This window comes from Bombus flavifrons, chromosome 5 (genome assembly GCF_040668555.2).
Source record: "Bombus flavifrons isolate JBK064 chromosome 5, iyBomFlav1_principal, whole genome shotgun sequence".
Taxonomy (NCBI): Eukaryota; Metazoa; Arthropoda; class Insecta; order Hymenoptera; family Apidae; genus Bombus; species Bombus flavifrons.
The window spans coordinates 7,705,827-7,724,650 of NC_138446.1; the positions used below are offsets into that span (position 1 = coordinate 7,705,827).

At 30.6% G+C, this 18,824-nt stretch overlaps 1 protein-coding gene across 1 annotated transcript; it reads right to left on the reverse strand.

The window, feature by feature from the left end:
• Positions 1 to 139: 139 nt before the first annotated feature.
• Positions 140 to 18,417, reverse strand: IA-2 (tyrosine phosphatase IA-2). Its single transcript, XM_069113817.1, has 18 exons — positions 18,171 to 18,417; positions 16,857 to 17,213; positions 15,142 to 15,237; positions 9,418 to 9,471; positions 9,266 to 9,326; positions 8,347 to 8,478; positions 7,907 to 7,988; positions 6,573 to 7,317; positions 6,188 to 6,331; positions 6,050 to 6,096; positions 5,811 to 5,957; positions 5,612 to 5,738; positions 5,272 to 5,339; positions 4,701 to 5,081; positions 4,010 to 4,231; positions 2,711 to 3,075; positions 2,579 to 2,632; positions 140 to 2,444 (listed from the first exon to the last, which is right to left on the reverse strand). The coding sequence occupies exons 3-18, from the start codon at positions 15,227 to 15,229 to the stop codon at positions 2,180 to 2,182; spliced, it is 2,982 nt and encodes a 993-aa protein (XP_068969918.1). The 5' UTR covers positions 15,230 to 15,237; positions 16,857 to 17,213; positions 18,171 to 18,417; the 3' UTR covers positions 140 to 2,179.
• Positions 18,418 to 18,824: the final 407 nt, after the last annotated feature.

Here is an 18,824-nt window from a genome sequence, read left to right on the forward strand (position 1 = left end):
TATAATTATTTATTTTATTAGTTTGTAAACTTTAAGATAGGTATAAAATAAAAGTACAAATTGTATAGAGATTTTTAGATGTATAAAACTTATGGTTTAAGAAAAGAAAAATTGATTTAAACAATATGAACACACTATATATTATGATTTGAACATAGACTGATTTATTATATTATAACACATATAGTATTACATCTTTTGAGTGTATGTGTAACATACACACGCGCACACATAGTATAGATTTATATATTATTTCATTCTATATAGACTCATCCCTTCGCATAAAAATATAGAATCTTTTATATGAATCTGTGCTAAAAGAGACTAATAAAACATATCTGTTGGTCAAGCAAACTTTCACGTTGAGTTCACAATATATCACTTGTATTAATCCAACATAAAATATAAGCTGTTATAATTAAGATTTTGAACTTTCTTACTTGGTTTTTAAAATGTAGCGTATTCAGAAATGGAAGCAGCATGAGAAAACGTAATTATTAAATTTATTTCTTTTGTAATCTAACTTGTTTGCAGTACCTGATAAATGTATGACTCTCTTTTAAATCGTTATTTAGCTAGAAAAGGAAGTAACGTAAACATATGAAATGTAGAAAGGAAACATTGTAATCGTACTGCACAATAAAGAAGGAAGGAATCACAAATACAACTTGTTCATCCTGTGGGAGGCTGGATCTACAGAATGAACAGAGCCGTAGTTTTAAAACAAGGATGACGTTTCCACTTACGGTTTGTCATATCGACACCGGCAATTTGTGCAAACATGTATGCGTATATTTTTCTTTTTATATACCGCCTAACATCATTTTCACGATATTAATGATTAAACTTTTCATTCACGAAGCGTGTTCATAGTAACATATCTGCATGATATTTAAAACATTAAATTTATGTTACATGGTCATATTCTAGCTCATATTTTACATCAATAAAACATTCTTATAATAATTTTTTTTTGTTAATAATGACGATACTTAATTATGATGTGAATATTGTGCAGCTCGATCATTTTTATTTCTGTATGCGTAGAAAAAAGACTGATAAATAGCGCTTCTTGCGACGTTCTCGCATGAAACTTTACATTTAACGTTTAATAAAATTTTATTTCACGGAAGCAACAGTCATAGCCGTATTAAAATCCACTAAAATCCATTCTCTTTAGAACGTGTAACAATAGTATAAAAATTCTGATTTCAATTTCTAACGTGGGGCATTTAGATTCTCGCATTACTAACATAAAAATTTTATTAAAGTTTTGTATATAAAAATCTTTTCTAAAGAAATCAATTCAATAAACCAAATACGAAAATTCAATTGAATGCATCAGTAATTATATGTGACTTAATTAATGTGATCATCAACGTTATATACACTTGATAGAATTGACTGAGCAGATAGAATTATATTATATTTTTTGGTGTCTTATTTAAAGCTATTGTAAAGCACGTTAGTAGAATTGTCCATGAGAGGCAGCAACGTATTTTTAATCCAATTAAAATAAAACTTTTATGGTATGAAATTAACAATGCAATGAACTACATAAAGACTGAGCTACATAATGGGAGGTAAACATTCATTTCCATGATAAAACAATAAATTACGTTAAAATTTGATCACGACAGAGTGTCGCGAAAGACAAGTGTATAAGGACTCACAGTACAAATGATTCCGTTATTAGCCGATATTTAGAATTCCATCAGCTGCATAGCTCAGTCTTTCGAATCTATATGCTTGTACTTGACTATTCAAGTAGGCCGTAGTCAAACGAGATGTATAATTAAATATTATAGATTGCCACAATAAATTCTTCTTTAAAATAATTATTCGGCAATATAATTCATATGTATATATTTATCTCGTAACACAAATAAACAAACAATATCTTTATAATTTAAAGGGTCTAAAATTCGATGTTTTCTGTGATGAAGTATAGTCAAAGCAAAGTTCGTTAAAAGTTTGTAATAGATTTAGACGATGTTAAGATATGTTCAAAAGTATTTAGGAGAAGAAAGTTATAGAAAATAAAAGATATAACAGGGACTTTAGACTTTTGATGCAATTACGGTCGACTAGAAATATTTGGCCATTTTTTCTCCGATAGATTGTAATTAATTCTTTGCCTCTGCTCGTCGCGACTGCAATTTCGAATTCGAGTCAAATCTTACTGATCTTGCTTCGTCGAAGAATTATTTCCTGGAAGAGATTTTTCTGTAGAGGGGACAGGTAAAGCTTTAAGGATAGCGTGTACTTCTTCTGCCACTGCCATGAGAACAAATTTAAATTGTTGCTTTGTTGCAACCATGTCAGGTCTTTGATCTCTTATATGTTCTAATGTAGCTGCAATGTCGATTTCTTTGGCTCCTTTCATCATACGGTTTAGAACCATGTCAATTAAACAATATGTACCAGTACGCCCAGCACCATCACTGTAAATGGTTATGTTTCTTATTTCTATTCAATGAATCACGTATCAGATAAGATTGTTAATTATTTTCCAAAAGAAAAAGTTATTATTATATGTATAATATGTTAATTGTAAATAATATATTACAAATCTTACCTGCAATGCACAACTATAGGGCAGGATCTGCCTTTATAGGATTTGTTAATTTTTCTAAAAATAGATAATAAGAGATATTAGGATACATTCTATATATACTGATATAAACATTTGAATTTATAAGGTACTTACCGGCGGAATTCAAGAAGAGCCTTGATGGAGTGTGGCACGCCGTTCTCGGGCCAGGACAAGAAATGGAATTGAGTTACAGTTCTTGTTTCGCCGGTACGTAGATTTTTCAAGTAGAAGGAACGCACCAGATAGTCATCGCACCAGAAATGCTCGGATACAAGGTGCACCTCATAGATATGATATAATTCTGATCCTTCTTCGGGCCAATAACGATGACACATGGCGATACCCTCTTCGGTAAGTCTAGTTAGCATCACTATTACGACGCTGCCTTGTTCCCAAACTAGTTGCCAAAAATCAGCCGTCGTTTCTGGTAGTGGTCCTTGTGTGGCAATGTAAGCTGGATTACGAGGATCATGATCCGTCTAAAAAAGAAAAAGAAAAGATTCGTTTGAAACATTATCTTCTTACTATTAATCTTATATTGAAGCAAGTCACACGGCTTTCTTGATTTATATAACAAGCGCATTTACTATTTTTTAAACTATTATGTGATTCTGGCGACCTTTCATATTATGTAGGGATTGTTCAAATCTTATCACATAATTAAACTTTGATTTTTATATTTAATCTAATAAAAGCTATTTTGTGGAACTTAAACTAATGCCTAAACTATGTAGTGCACGCATAGCGTTTATCTGAAATGAAGGTTCATCACAAAATGTAGATATAAATTTACAAGTAAATTCATGTCAAAGTGACAGAAAACGTTCATAAAAATACTTGTATTATGTATGTATATTTACTAAAACAATATATCATATTGTATTTTCTTAATGCATTTGAATATTTACTTGTTTTCTTATTCATTTCCTTATTCTTTATTTATTTTCCTATTCAAAGTAATTGAAAATACAAACTTTTAGTAATAATGTTATTAATATTCAATATATTTAACAATTGCTTTTCTTAATGACAATAAAACAATTACAAGTTGAGTATAAAATTGACAAACGTTTATATGAACTATTCCATTACTTTCTATAGAATTAAATCCATCTCTAAATTTATATCTATATTTATGATAACTTAAATCATGCTTCGATTTGCCATCAACTAACGTTATTAATACTATTAAAATCTACGCGGAAGCGTTTTTAAGGGAAGCATTGCTTTTTCATTAAAACTGCGAATATAACAGCAGAATCTCCATGCTTGTCGTGTGACTTACCGATTTCTATTTTCAGTTCCATTTTCAACGATATTAAAATGAAAACCACGCATGTGTTATTTTACTCTGTATTTATGTTTTCCTTGAATTCTGAAGAAATCTTAAATGATTAACTTAAGAATACTTACGATTGTAGAGGCGTTAATATAGTCGGAGTTATTGACATTAGCGAGATCATTTAGAATCACCCTGGAATGATCGTAGGGAATCGCTGCACCAGGCCGATTGCATTTGGCATTCGCTTCGCTTTGTGCAATTTCGGTTGAAGAAGGATCAACCTCGTAAGCACATAATGCGGCCCATTCTTGATCCAATCGATCCTTGTTTTTTAGATGATCCTCCATGTAACTCTAGAAATATATGTAATATTGGGAATTTACAAAAAATGTGTAATATATTAATTTATAAATTATATATATTTTATTATATAAATAATTTATATATAGTAACTTAAGTGAAGGCATAAAATGGTGCAAGAAATTACAATATTTCTTTTTATGATATATAATAGTTTTCTTTGATATGTTTAACTTAATTTTAATTATAATATAAAAATTAAAATTTTTTAAATTATATTAATATATATTAAAATATTAAACACTATTATTAAAATAGCATTTACTATAATCATATTAGTACATTTATGAGTATGTTATCAATTTTTATAGCACAGAAATTTAATAAATAAAATAATAATATACAACAAATTGTACATTTGTGGTAATAACAAAAATATGAATGTCTGTAGTTAAGGAATAATCTCAGTTTTGTGTTATTATCTTGCTTTAAAACATCTATAAAAATATTATATCGACTTACTAGAACCATTTGTCCGGTTGATATGTCCATATTCGAAGGAGCCGGTTCTTCTCCCCAAGAGGATGTGCTAGATCGATTCGATGGCGAATTATTTGACTCATTTTCCCTGCTTAAGTTTGTAATTCGTGGTGATTCTGGTTTATCTGCCGGTTGTTTAGCATGCATCCTTGCTCTACATAAATCTTGATAGTCCTTCGATGCTTCCGGATCAGGTGTAGTTAGTCCTGCCAATTTGGCTCCAGCTTTAGCGTGTCGACGAGCGATTACCAATGTGACTACTGCAGCTACAATGGCTATGACGCCTGCAGTTACTATTGCTCCGAACACAGTCGAACTCATTTCTGCTTTTTTAACAACTTCCAGCGTTGCGGGTAGCTTGATCTTTAAATAAAAAAATATATTAATTTTTGTTTTCATAGAATATTCTCTTATCGAAGTATTTGAATGCACTGTTTAAAATAAGCGAAGAATCACGTTTATGATTCTGATCTTTCTACAATTGAGTGATCCTATAATTAATTTAAACAGTATAATTGCAAATATTATGTTCTAGATATGTTTTAAGATGAACCTTGTCACCTATGCCTGCACGAATCACCTCAACTCCCAAAGAATTTTTCAATTTTCCACGTATGTCGTCTGAAAATATACAGTTGATTAATTTAGCGCTTTATTACTCTATAATTATTAGAGATTATTAGTTCACTAGTAGACAGTAGATGTTTATGCAAATTCATATTTTTATGAATACAACAAAAGAAATAGGACCTAAACAGAGAAATTGTTTTTATCTGCCAAATATTAAATTTCGAATAGTTTATATATTTTTGCATATTATTTACATTTTTGCATCTTTAAATTTTCATAAACGAATAAGCATCCGCGGTCTAGTCATTTGATTAATTGATTACCTATGTTATTAACTACGTCGGTAGCGCTATAATCTTTATTATTTTTGTCGACCTTGAACGTCACTTCCGCACGGCCAACACGAATATCTTTTAAAGAGCCAGATGATAGACCCAATAATTTTTCCACCTGGAAATTGTTCGTTTATTTCATCTATTCTTAAAAAAAAAAGTTAGTACGCTTACGAAAAATGACTATTACCTCCTCGACGACATGTTCACCTTCCGACCATCTGTGAAATGGTTTCTGAAATTCAACGTAAACATGATCCAGATCAACGTTGTAAGATTTTGAATCTGTATGTTGCTTTACTTCTTTTTTCACATATGGAGTAAGTAATACATTATTCTAAAAATGAATATTTTTCTAATTAATATTTTATTTCACATTTTCTAATTAATATTTCTAATTAATAATTTTGTGCACGATTGACGACTTACATCTTGCTCAGTTTCGATAGAATCAGAACGATTTTCATTTTCTGAAACTGCAAAATATTTGATATTACTTTATATCGGGAAATAATGATTCAAGATTTTAAATATCAAGTAACAGTTCACATAAGTAAAGATATTTACTGGATGGGGATGGAATTTTAAACGCATAGTTATTTGTTGAAAACGGCGGTCCTGGTTTCTTAACATCCCCACGTTTAAAGCCAGCTAATCCGTGCTTCCGAAGGAGTTCACTTATATCATCGGCAAATAAATTGTAGGCATTTTCTGAAAGTAGGAAAAGTATTTGTAAATTTTCTTTTTCTCGCAACTGTTTCAAACAAAGTACATATATTATAATAGGCTGTGGATGTTTATGCATTTATAGGAAATTTCGAGATGCAAAAACAATACATAATAATACATAAAACGTAATACATATTATAATATTAGATCTTATTCCTTTAGTTGCATTTATGAAAGTATAAATTTGCATAAACATCTACAATCTAATAATAAAATAATATACCGTCAGTATCAACATTAGCTTTATCAACAGGCTGTATAAGTCCTCCTTCGGTATAAATTCCATTTTCCATCGACGAGCTATCCTTCTGAGGCACTATCTCTTCATCGTTCACATCGTCGTAATCATCACTATCGTAATTATCTTTCGAATTGTGTTTCACGTTTTCCAGAAAACGCTCATTTTCGTCCGGTGTCTCGCTAAATTTCCTAGGTTTGTATTTTTCCGAAAACACTGTCTCATACTCGACATTCGGACCTTCGTCCGCAACTTCCTTTTTATCGGAATAATCTTCAGATTCGTCTTTAATTAAAAATTCTAGATCTGAAAGTTTCTTCGATATCCTCTCCTTCAAAGCGTTTTCAAATGATTCCATTGCATTGTTGTTGTAGTCTTGTAAATTATACAAAGGAGGTTGACGTCTAGTTCGAGACAATCTTTCAACGACTCCATCAAAAGTCGTTGGATTCTTACGCAAATTACTTTCGTCATAATTTTCTTGATAATCTTTTTCGTTCAACGAAGAGTCATAATCATTGTGAGAATTCGGATTGTACCTCGGTTTGTAGAACTGGGAATCGATTTCTCTGAATTGTTCTTTGTATGGCGATCGAGAGAATTCGTCATTATAGAATGAATCAGGGAAATACTGATTTTGTGTACCAGGAGGGTAGTAGAGCTCATTGGCAAATTGGCTGTTGAACTTGTCATTGTTGGGCGTGAATTTTACTATGGCTATTGTGGGTACCTTCAAAAGCAAAGTTCCATTGTTACGTAGTGAAGGTAACGTTTAAAGTAAAGTTTTACTACAGGCGTTGTCGATATTAATAGATACGTTTTGTGTCGTGTAAGATGAACGTGAAATTTTCATTAGAAGAATATGGATATTGATTCATTATCGAAGTCTTTGAAAGAAGACCAAAGCTTCAAAAAACCTAGACCTTAAAATAAAAGTTTCACTCAGGTTAAATACTTTATAATAGTTTGTAGTATTTAATCGAGGATCTAAACTTTTGTAACCGTGACTTTTTTCTTTTAAAAAATTCTAACATTATATGTATTGCAAAATTAAGGATCTGGAAAATTATATTTTTCATTTAAACATTAAATTTTAATAGTTTATCACAATCTTTGTTTAAAGACTTTGTTAAGGTTGAATCTCATAACTAGATATAACTTAATATAACTTTTCGACGTTATTTCAAGATTCTACCGAATCTACTTTTCACAGTTGGATATTCTACCGTAACTTCTTCATTTTATTACAAAGTTAAGACATAACTTTTCATTTTGTCACGATACAAAACATGCTAGCTATGGTGGTGTAATGAACTTACTTTGGCCTGGTCGATTTCATTCTTGTTTTCGAAATGCGTACGTTGCTTTAAATGCTGACAGAGTCGAAGATCGTAGTTTTCCCTATAAGATATAAAAAATGAAAAAAAAGGATAATAGTAAAGATAATACTAAATAGAATAATATTCAAGAATATAATAGAACAATAGCATGCTGATTCTTTGTCCCTTATTCTAAAACATATTTTCTCTTCCTTTTTTAGTCATTCGCAAATTTTGTAGATATTTATATAATACTTCTAAAATATTCAATCAATTCCTCCCACGCTTCCACTTTAATCTCAGGTACCCAGTCCATTTTTAACAATTGAAAGTTTTATACACATTCTTATGAAATCTTTTTTCCAAGAACATAAAGATTTCTGTCGTATTAATGATTGCTTATTATAAATGTCGTTTGATATTAACAACGTTAATCGTACCAGTAGCGTAAATTGTACAAGGTCATTTGCATTATACATTGGGTGTAGGGATGAGACCATTTGTATTCATCGACTTGCAGCCTCTCTAATTGCAATCTTAGCAATTCCAATTCGTCAACGTTGAAATTATATCTGAAAGAAGAAAAAGACAATAAATATTAGCTACCTCTAAATTGAAGAGCTTTACAAGTAAATGTTTATGTTCACAATGTTAACTGTTTCAATTCGATAAGTAGAATTTCACATTCTATTTGTCTAGAGCATCGTATAAGTAGTACAGTCGGTTTATGATCAGACAGCAAATGTAAGTACTTACTACTATCGTAAAAGATATTGGTATGAACTATATATTGGTTCTTATACTAAAGTGAAACATTCTAAGTTATTTATCACGAAACAAGTAAATATATGTTTACAGACTGTTCCAACTACCTGTTGGCCAAACCTTGTCTTTTTTTTATGAACATAAATTAACAGACTGCGGTTTTTGTATACATTCATTGAAAATCTAAAAGTGCAAAATTGCACAAAATGTATATGATATGAAATAACGTACTAGGTGAAGCAATTTTTCACCGAAATTCTACTTTTTTATTTACATATATTCCTTTAATTTATGAAATAAACGTAGGCATGGAATGTTCAATGCGACGACTGATTTTATTATACTGTCTGGCTTTAATTTAAAAATATGAATTTCTGCACTTTTTTATGAGCAATACAGTATATTGCGATAAATTCAGAAAAATATGACTACTTTTGCTCTAAATGTCTCAAATAAGGAAAATTATAATAGATTTATAAAAATTAACGTAAGACAAAATATTCGTTCGATCAAAGTTTTCCAATTCTATCGATCTTTTAATTTTTTCTTTGAAATCTCTGTTCCTAAAAAGGCTTCTTATTTGTGAATACTCACTGATAATAATCTTCATCGTTCAGGTCAGTGTATAATGGCAAACATTTGCCAAACGCGAGATCTGGAATATTAAAACGGATAATCGGATGTTATTCGTATCAAGAGCCAGTGATTGCAAAACAAATATATTTTATTGTTCAAGCAATAACTACCATTGTAACACGTTTCCGTTCGGGGATCGCAGAGGCTCTTACTGAACAGGCACCCTGGAACATGAATTTATACGTATCAATAGAAGACTAATGAAGCTTTAATTAACAAGGCTTTTTTTTTAAATACATGATACCGAGCAAAATTATGATAACACCACATTAATCATCCTTTTGCAGCCAATTCAAATAATATTCTCATTGTCTCATTAAATCTAATGAAATGTAAGAAAAGTGCAATACTTATAAAAAAATAAATACTAGCAAGATCTGATTACTAAAAATATTAATTTCATCATATATAACAAAAGTTCCCGGTATAATGTTGAATATATTAAACTATGTTTTTATGATGTACTATAATCATAATTTTTATATTCGATAGAATCTTTTTTCTCACTTAATGTACGCAATGATTAACAATATTTTCGTTATTAATTTTATATATTATATAACTGTATTACATATTTTAATATACTAAGTATTACTACTTTGTTTCACATAAAATTAACTTCATAATTACGATGAAAAGTTGACTTTAAAGATCAAAAACCGTCATTTTTTTATGGCCCATTAACTAACGTAACAATTACTAAGAATATTAAATGTTTTGATGGTATAAATAAAATTACGTTATTTTCACTCATAATACATTGACGCATATGTTTACGTCATAATCATGTGTGCAGCGATTTTCTGCCGCATATTCTATAGTTGAGATCGCAACGTATTCGCTAATTAGAATACCGAGCACAACCCACTTTCATTCCGTGGCTGCACGATCGTTTAATCCTTGATAGGAGTTGAATAATCACACGGAGACTTTGTTAATCTGCCACATTAAACGTTAATATCCATGCATTTACCTTGTTTTATTGATAATTTATACATGAATTTATTATTGGAATGCTTTTAAATACTGTAATTAATCGTATATTATTTTTATTGATACGTAATACGATAAAATAACGCACGAATAATTTAATTGCATATAATTTATATCGTGTAGCTTGTAATTGCATATTATAATATATATTTGTAACGATAAATTGAACCTGTCAGAAGCCAAACTGATCAACTCCACTTTTTATTCATTTTTAATTTCACTGCATAAATACTTGCAGGATTAATGTTCGATCGTCAAGAAACAAATAATTTACTTTCATAAGTTCATGTTGACAGATAATGATGATAGAAGACGACGCACATAATAGTTAATTTTAGAATTAATTTAAAGAAACAGTGTTTTCTATACCTTTTTGATTTATGGAGTTGATCTAACTTCTGAATAACTCAATTATTAATCAACTATATACAATTACTTTATTACATAAAAATAATGTACGCTTAATTATAACGTTATGATAAATTACCCTAATTATAGATATTAATATACTGTATATTATATTTATTACATAAAATGTGATGGTATAATAAAAGGTAAAACAGTAAAATAAATCTTCAGTATGTATATACCTACATACCTATTTGTATAGCCGTTTTAAGAAGCTTTTCAACATTGGTCAAATAGGGAAAAGAGTTAAAATTTCCTCCCTTGATAAGATCTCATTACTCCTTAACTTCCCAACAGGCAATATGGAACAGGCGGACGTCGTTTCATTTCCCTTGACCTTCGTTTTAGAATTGAGTTCTTCTGAGAATTGCCTCGCGTTAACTACACCGACGCAACGATTCTACATTTTACATCTCACAAGTAACATTAATGCCACAAATTTAATCAGCAAATCATTTCAATCTTTCATAATTTACACGGTATACGCTGTACAAATTTTGTTATCCTGAAGTTTATATTCAAATTGAATTAAACCATTTTGTCCAATCATTCTATTAAAAACGATGTAAAACGAAATAACATTTTTATATTATTATATAAATTTTTATATCGTACTTTACGACATTCTTATTTTGTCATTTTATTAGAAACGAGGAAAAGCTGTATAATAACATATTTCTTGATGGTACTGAAGTTTCTCAATCTATTAATTTCTGGATTCCAGATCTCTTCAAAGAGATTTAAGAGAATTCCTGCATTAAAGGAGCATCACAATCAAGAATTAATAGCGAAGAAATCTTCGTCAAACAGAGAAACATTCTCGAGGAACCATCGTTACTACTTAAAATTACAAAGAGCACTTCTTTTAATTCCTTTCCGAAGAGTTGATAGAAACAACGAGATAAGAGCGAAGAAAAATTTGAAGAAGAATAGCAAGAAAGCAGGTATAAACAAAGAATAGCAGGAAAACAGGTATGACGAAGAATAACGATGAAGGGTCGCAGTTGTGAGTGGAAACGGATCTAGGGCAAAGGAGAGGAAGCAAGTTTGCAAAGGCGGTGGTCGCGTGGGATGTACGGTTCGATAATCGTGGATGGCTCGTGGGCGAAAATCGAATATCACCTCCTTTTCTTTTTATTTTTATTTTTTTTTTTCATCCTTCCAATCCAGCCCCGGGAAGAAACAACGAATTTTCAAGGTTACGAGTCAATAAGCCCATCTACAGCTTATATTTGATCGCATACTCGTGTGTGAATAACAGACACGACGAAAAGGTATCGGATAGAAAATCGATGGCAAGTGAATTTGATGAACGAGGTGCTACTGTATGGAAAAAGAGACGTCGGAGAAATTGTTGAGACGAGAAAATCCTATCGGCAGTTCAGTTCCTCTTCTTTCGACCTTAGATCGAGAGGCAATTTTCAGGAACTAGATCGTTTTCTCTTCTTCCTCGTTTTTAAACTTTGCGTTTATCCATTTTTTATTACAAAGAGAATTATTCTTACTTTGTTTTTCGATGAAAGGGAGACTCTCCAGTAAATCTAGCGATGAGAAAGCGATACTTTTATTTAGGAGAGGACAATGCTTCAAACTGATTTCGTTTTTTTTTTTTTATTGGATATCTGCAGGATATTATGCCATTTTTTAGAGAGAATTTTTCTGCTCTGGTAATAAAAAAGTAATATCTTTGTTTCTGAAACAAAAACGTTTTTAAATTGATTTCTTTATATTCGTTAGCATTTTTTTTCTTTGATAACAGAGAGTAATCAATATTATACAAATAAAAAAAAACAGGCAAATTACGAAAGCGAATGCCGAAGGGGATGTAAAGAGACTCCAATATTTCATACGGTGTGCAATAAAAATTAGAGGAATTTGCATCGAGTACTAAGACAGCATATCTTTATTTAGGATAATGTGATGTCAATTACTAGTAGTAAGGATAGAAATAAGACTCGAATGGATAATACAAACCAACACTATATCAAAGAAATATTATTACAAATATATCTACTTGTATACTAATATTATTGCTTTTAAAAAGGGCTTTAAAATAATAAAGCGATATAATTAACATTTTATTTTAAAGTGAATTACAGCCTGTGAAGAAGAAATTTAAAGTTCCAAGGATCATCTTGCGAACATCTCAAAAAAGATGAATGCTAATCGTGTTACTTTAACATTCTTGTTTCAGAAAAAAAGGAGAAGTACAGACAAAGTAATTTGCAAATAATATTGAAATGTCCAAACGAAGTTCATAAGTAAATTGAATTTCAGGAGTTTTGCCATGAAAATAGTTAAGCAGATGTGAAAACTTCCACTAGCTTTTCTGTAGTAATCGTTTCGTCCTACGAGCGATAAAAGAATGAATTGTATTTCGGATATTTTTAAAAATCGAGTAAAACTTTGACGTTTATTTCATCATGCCGTAACAGCTTGTAACATTTCAATGTTTGCTTATTGATCATATTTAATTTTAAATATTAAAGATCGTAAAAAGAGAATTTGAAAATTCTTCTCGAATTCTTCGTGCATCCTTTTGTGTATTTCAAATTACCAGATGTCGAATTTCGAAGAAATTCAATGATTAATTATTTGAATTAAAAAATTCACTATTGAAAACAACAAAATATTTGAAATTTCTTCGAACAATTAAACGTTTCAAATAGTTCAAATGTTTAGTAATTATAAAATATTAAATTGTTAACGTTCATATGGTTGGAACTCTGAATAATTACATAATATTATGTGTAAATACATATTCATCATTTAATAATTACATTTGACACACGCGTGCAAGAGCCTTGTCTAGAATGTCACGCGTGATTTTAAAACACGTTTTGTGGTAAAATAACGTAGGTATGAAAAGTAAGAAACGAATAAGAAAGAAAACTACAAAAAAAAAAGGGAGAGAAAGACATATATTAATTAAAATTATCGCACAAAATATAACTAATATTTCCAGCTGGAACTGTCCATAGCAATCCATATTCTAAAAAATGTTGGCTCTTTCTAAGACTTGTGTAATCTTCATTAAATTCCACTTTAGCGAATCTATTTGCAATAAATTAAAGAATACTATATTTTTCTAAAGCTTCGTTAATCTTCGTTAATAGAAGTTTTCTTGCAGATGATGTTGAAATATTATTCTATTCTCATGGTATTCCGAGAAATATCCATCAGAAGAAATGTTTGAAGTGAGAAAAAGGAAGGAAGAATATCGGAGAAATGAAATTTTCGCTGAAATATCGATCACGCTGAGGATAAAAGCATGAAATAATAAATACACCGAGTTTTTCTAAACGCGAGGACCATGAGGTATGAAATCAAGAATTTCATTTATCCCCTTTGCACTTTCAGTATTTCCCTCTGCGCTTTAATATCTAACGCTGCTGTCTTGTCAACGTTTTTATTAATTTTTTTGTAGTATAATAAAAGAAGAAAATCTGGCGTGTATTATATTATGTCATAAAAAAGGTGCTAATGGCGAGATATGATTAAATAAAACAGGTATTATATAATGGCAATAAAAGTCATCCTTTGTAAAGCAGTAATCTTCGTACCTTACTATTTATACAATGATATTGGGTATGTATTTTGATTCTCGCTTTTAATATAATGGGAAAAATTGATACGATACAAATTTTTGATTCGATGGCCGAAGATAAAATAAAACTTGTTGATTGAACATGTTGCTTTAAATTTAGCTTTCAGTGAAAATATCTATCTATAGTCCGTCAGGATATTGGTAGATTTGTGTTTCCTTTTTTAAATATTTATTTGTCAATGAACAGGATGCAAAATTTCATTTCTATTGTTATTTATTTCCTTTATTTATTTATTCGAAACTGGATAAGTCAGGAATATCTTCTTTTGCAGTTAGAGGATAATATAATAATATTCCTTCAACTTTTCGAATATGACATTCATTTTCATTGCAAATATGTTATAAATATATATATGTAACAATTTATATTATACTAAAATTTATGACAAATTGCATAAAATTTAAAATGTCGTCTTATTTAATTTTCCTCGTTTATAACAAGCCGTTTTTAATTATTCGCTGCATAAATTCCATGAGAAACTCGTTGGCATTATTTTAAAAAAGTTCTACGTAGAAAATATTCATTATAGTTTTATCAGATTTATATGCCGAAGACATTCCTTATTTTTCATAAATTCTAGGCTAAAAATAGTCATCGTTGTTTAATAATATTACATAATATTGTATGATATACTATATTACTTTAATATTATTTTTCAGATAACCATTGAAACGGAATTAAGAGTTTATTATGAAAGGGAGATTCGTTTATTCCTTATTGCGAAGACATTCAAGGATTTAGAAAGTGATTCTCCAGCTATTCAACCTCCTCTGAAGGAAAACTTTATCTCGATTGCTGGAATAATCTTGAATCTGTAGTACTTACCGACATCACCATCACCTAGAATTACGTGATGGAGAATGAAGAGCACCAACAGTACCGAGCCTCCTCGCCACCACTGTTTACGGCCCATAGATCTTCCTATAATTACACATATCCATGTTAGTTTGTTATTCAAGATTAAGTAGATAAGTCCATAAGAATATTCTTTTTCTTTCAATTTCAGTCTTATAATATGGCATTATGTTTCTTTTTGCAAATGAAAAAATACAAGGATAGCTTGGACGGGAACAAAGATAGTGCAAAGATAGTTGAGAAAGATTGTTTCTTTTTTCAGAAAGTTCATGGTTCATAGTCGATAGCATAGTTATTTTCATTAAGCTAGGCCGAGCTGATGCTTCCCTCGATTAATGAAAAAGCGTAGATCTTCATTTTTAATGAGACGAAGCAGAAAAAAGAAAAAAAGAGCAAGCGAGCCAGAGGATATCTGAGAGATTGCATTCTACATATAAAAATAGAGTACAATTACGAGTTTTTCTCTTCTTTAATTATATGTTGGTAATTATAATGATAATTATTGTTTTCATTGTCCATTCGTTTATACTGTTCAATATTTTTTATTTCGATATTTTCCATATTTTCCTGTACTTTTAATATTTATATTAGTATATAAATTATCTGTAATTATTGTTTTAACAACCTTAATAAATTCAAAAGTAGAACTAAATTTAAAAAAGAAAGCAATCTTTTCATAGATTTTCTAACTAGTTTTTTCTTAATGTTCTTCCTAATATATATGTGTATATCCTTCAACGTGATAATCAACAATGTTATGAATGACAATTATAAACGACCTTATTGACACGAATATACGTGATTTATAAATTATTCTAAAATATAATCAAAAACTGTTCACTTACAAAATTTCAATTTCACAATGAAAAATAATTTGCGACATGTATTACATTACAGAAAAGTGTACAAGCTGTTTGGACTACGGTACTGGGTACATGGCAACTTGTTAGAGTAATCGAGTTATATCTTAGCTGCTCGAAACTGTTCTCTTGTGAGCGTAGTGAACCTATAGTAAGGTATAACAGCGAGCTTCATCAAGATCATCCAAAAAGCATAACTACCATATTAATTTAATCAACGTTGAAACAACGAGCCGGTGGATACCGCATAGCTTCATAAAGGGTGCGGTACACCTTTGCATAACGACACGAGATCTGCGTTTACGCAATCACAGTATGTATATACCCCTATAGCCAAACGATATCGGAGCGTGAACAAAACAAGTTACAGCACTGTTATCGGAAAACAGCTTACTGAAGCGCAACAATCCAGAATTTAATCTCAACCAACCGGTCCAATTTTCCGATCGTACCCCCAAGTAATTACTTCTATCTCAATTACCATACCTATGCATGAATAAAAACAGCTGTTCACTTTGTATCTTTTTAACAATCATTCCTTTCAACAATAATTTTTACCTTCTATCTTGTAAGTTGAAAAATGAACAAGTTAATATACTTAATTGCACATCTACTCGATCCTGAATTTGAACAGAGCGTAAATTAGCAATTCCTTTAATTTTCCACGAAAGTGGCAAGATTCCGCGAATCACCGACCACGTCTCTAGTTATATGGCCGAAGCATCAGGTTGTAGTCACGTTCCCTCCCCCTCCGTCTCTCCCTTATTCCTGCGGACCTGTATGTCGCTTTGTAGCGGCAAGAAACGTGTCTCTTTCTCGACTTACCTGGGCGTGACACCTGGTTGCTTCCTCTCCTTAATACATCCTTGCCGTGATCCTTCGACCTTTGTGGTATGTACCGCGTGCGTTAGAAACGAGAGAACTTGATGCGATTTGTTCGTTCGATGGATAAAGATTATCGACTATGGACCATTTCCTACTCGGCGCGTACTGTTATGCCGCAGCAGTGCCACCGACTGAGTAGTCTTCCACGAAGAACGAGCAAGCAGGGCATGCGTTGACCAGGGAATCGATTGCAACGCGCACATGCCGGCTGGCAAACGACCAAAGATGTGGATAGTGATGGGACCAATACCCTCCTGGACCTTGAAAACGACAGTTACACAATGCACTGGATACTTCCTGAAATATAGATTATCGTGTTAGCGCGGTGTTTCCAATGGTGTGGAAAAATTGATTTGAATTGGATATTTATTATTAGAAATATATTTGATAATACATACATAATCAAATAATTAGTAATAAATATAATGTAATGATGTATTTTAGATATAGAATGATGCTATGAAAAACACTATATTGTGAAGATACTGTAACTTGATATTTGATAGAAATAAGTAAGATGTATCCATCGACTGTTCCTAAGAATCAATTATTTCAAAAATGAAGAATTTACTACTTTTTTTTTTTTTTTGATGAAATAATGAAAACTGAATATTTTCAAATGTATAAAATTAAGAGAAAAATTTGTTAAATAAAAATCAATTGGTATAAAGGGGACAATAATTTTCTGCACAATTTTCTATTTAAGCATTATAGAAAAATATTATGACCACTTTTGCGTGTCATTTTCGTACTATACACGTGGCGCAATAGGATGGTGATGAAATTATAAAAAATTAACACTGTAATAACGATTAATGATAAATTTACTATTAATAACATTAAAGTTGTAATATTATACCGTAAATGCTATTACTTTACATTAACTGGAAATATGTCTATTTGATAAAATGAACATGATCCCAGCAAAAAATAGTTCCACTAATAATCGATCAAATTAGAATTTAACTACTCCATAATTAGACACACAAACATAATTATACAAATTATAAGAACTTTTCTGCAGGAAAGTTATCAAATATTCATCGCATTTGCAATTTCCATTTAAATAGTAAATCTTAAATAAACCTTTACAAAATTAATGTTAAATGTGTGAAAATAAAATTTATTTTAAAATAAGTGGTGAATATAAGGTCGTTCCCATCGCTAGAAATGGACAAGAAACAAGCAGAGAGGGAAAGAATTAATATCACCTACAATAATAGAGAAACAGTCGGAACCTCTTGTGCAGCTTACTATCAACAAGCCTATATTGTTGCATACCCTATCTCGAACAGCTCAAATACTTTCAGTAAAGTTCCGATTTAAAAAGATTTTTCCTCCCAGATAATGTCGAATTGCGTGGAGTGTTCGTGAATCGACAAACACCTGCGCATTTTCCATTCTATCCCTCTTGTACTTTCCATCTCCTTTACCGTTGAGCACCTGTTGTTCACGAATTGCGTTCCTTCTTTGAAATAATCGAGCTTTGTTTTTTGCACATAAATCATTCTATGCTGAAATAGATAATATTAATTATATGAGGAATAATCGTAATTTAATACATTTTGGAGATTCAGACTGCTTTATTCCCTATTTAGTGTAATATTTGTTATATTACTTTAGTAATAATTATGCACATTTCTAAAATTATTGTATTTCAGAAATTTAAAGATAAAATTAAAGTATTCGTCTTCCTGCAAATAGATAACATTATCGTTAATGTAATTTTTAATATGACAATGATTCTTAGTGACGAAAAAGCGCTTTAAGAAATGTTGTATTGCTGTTATCAGTGGCAGCAATGGATTCTTATAATTTCATCGAAGTATCGATTAGGAACACTTGTTGCAATAGAACTGACCCCAGCAGTAATAACTTTCGCTCTGTCCTCTTCTTTTATTGGGAAGA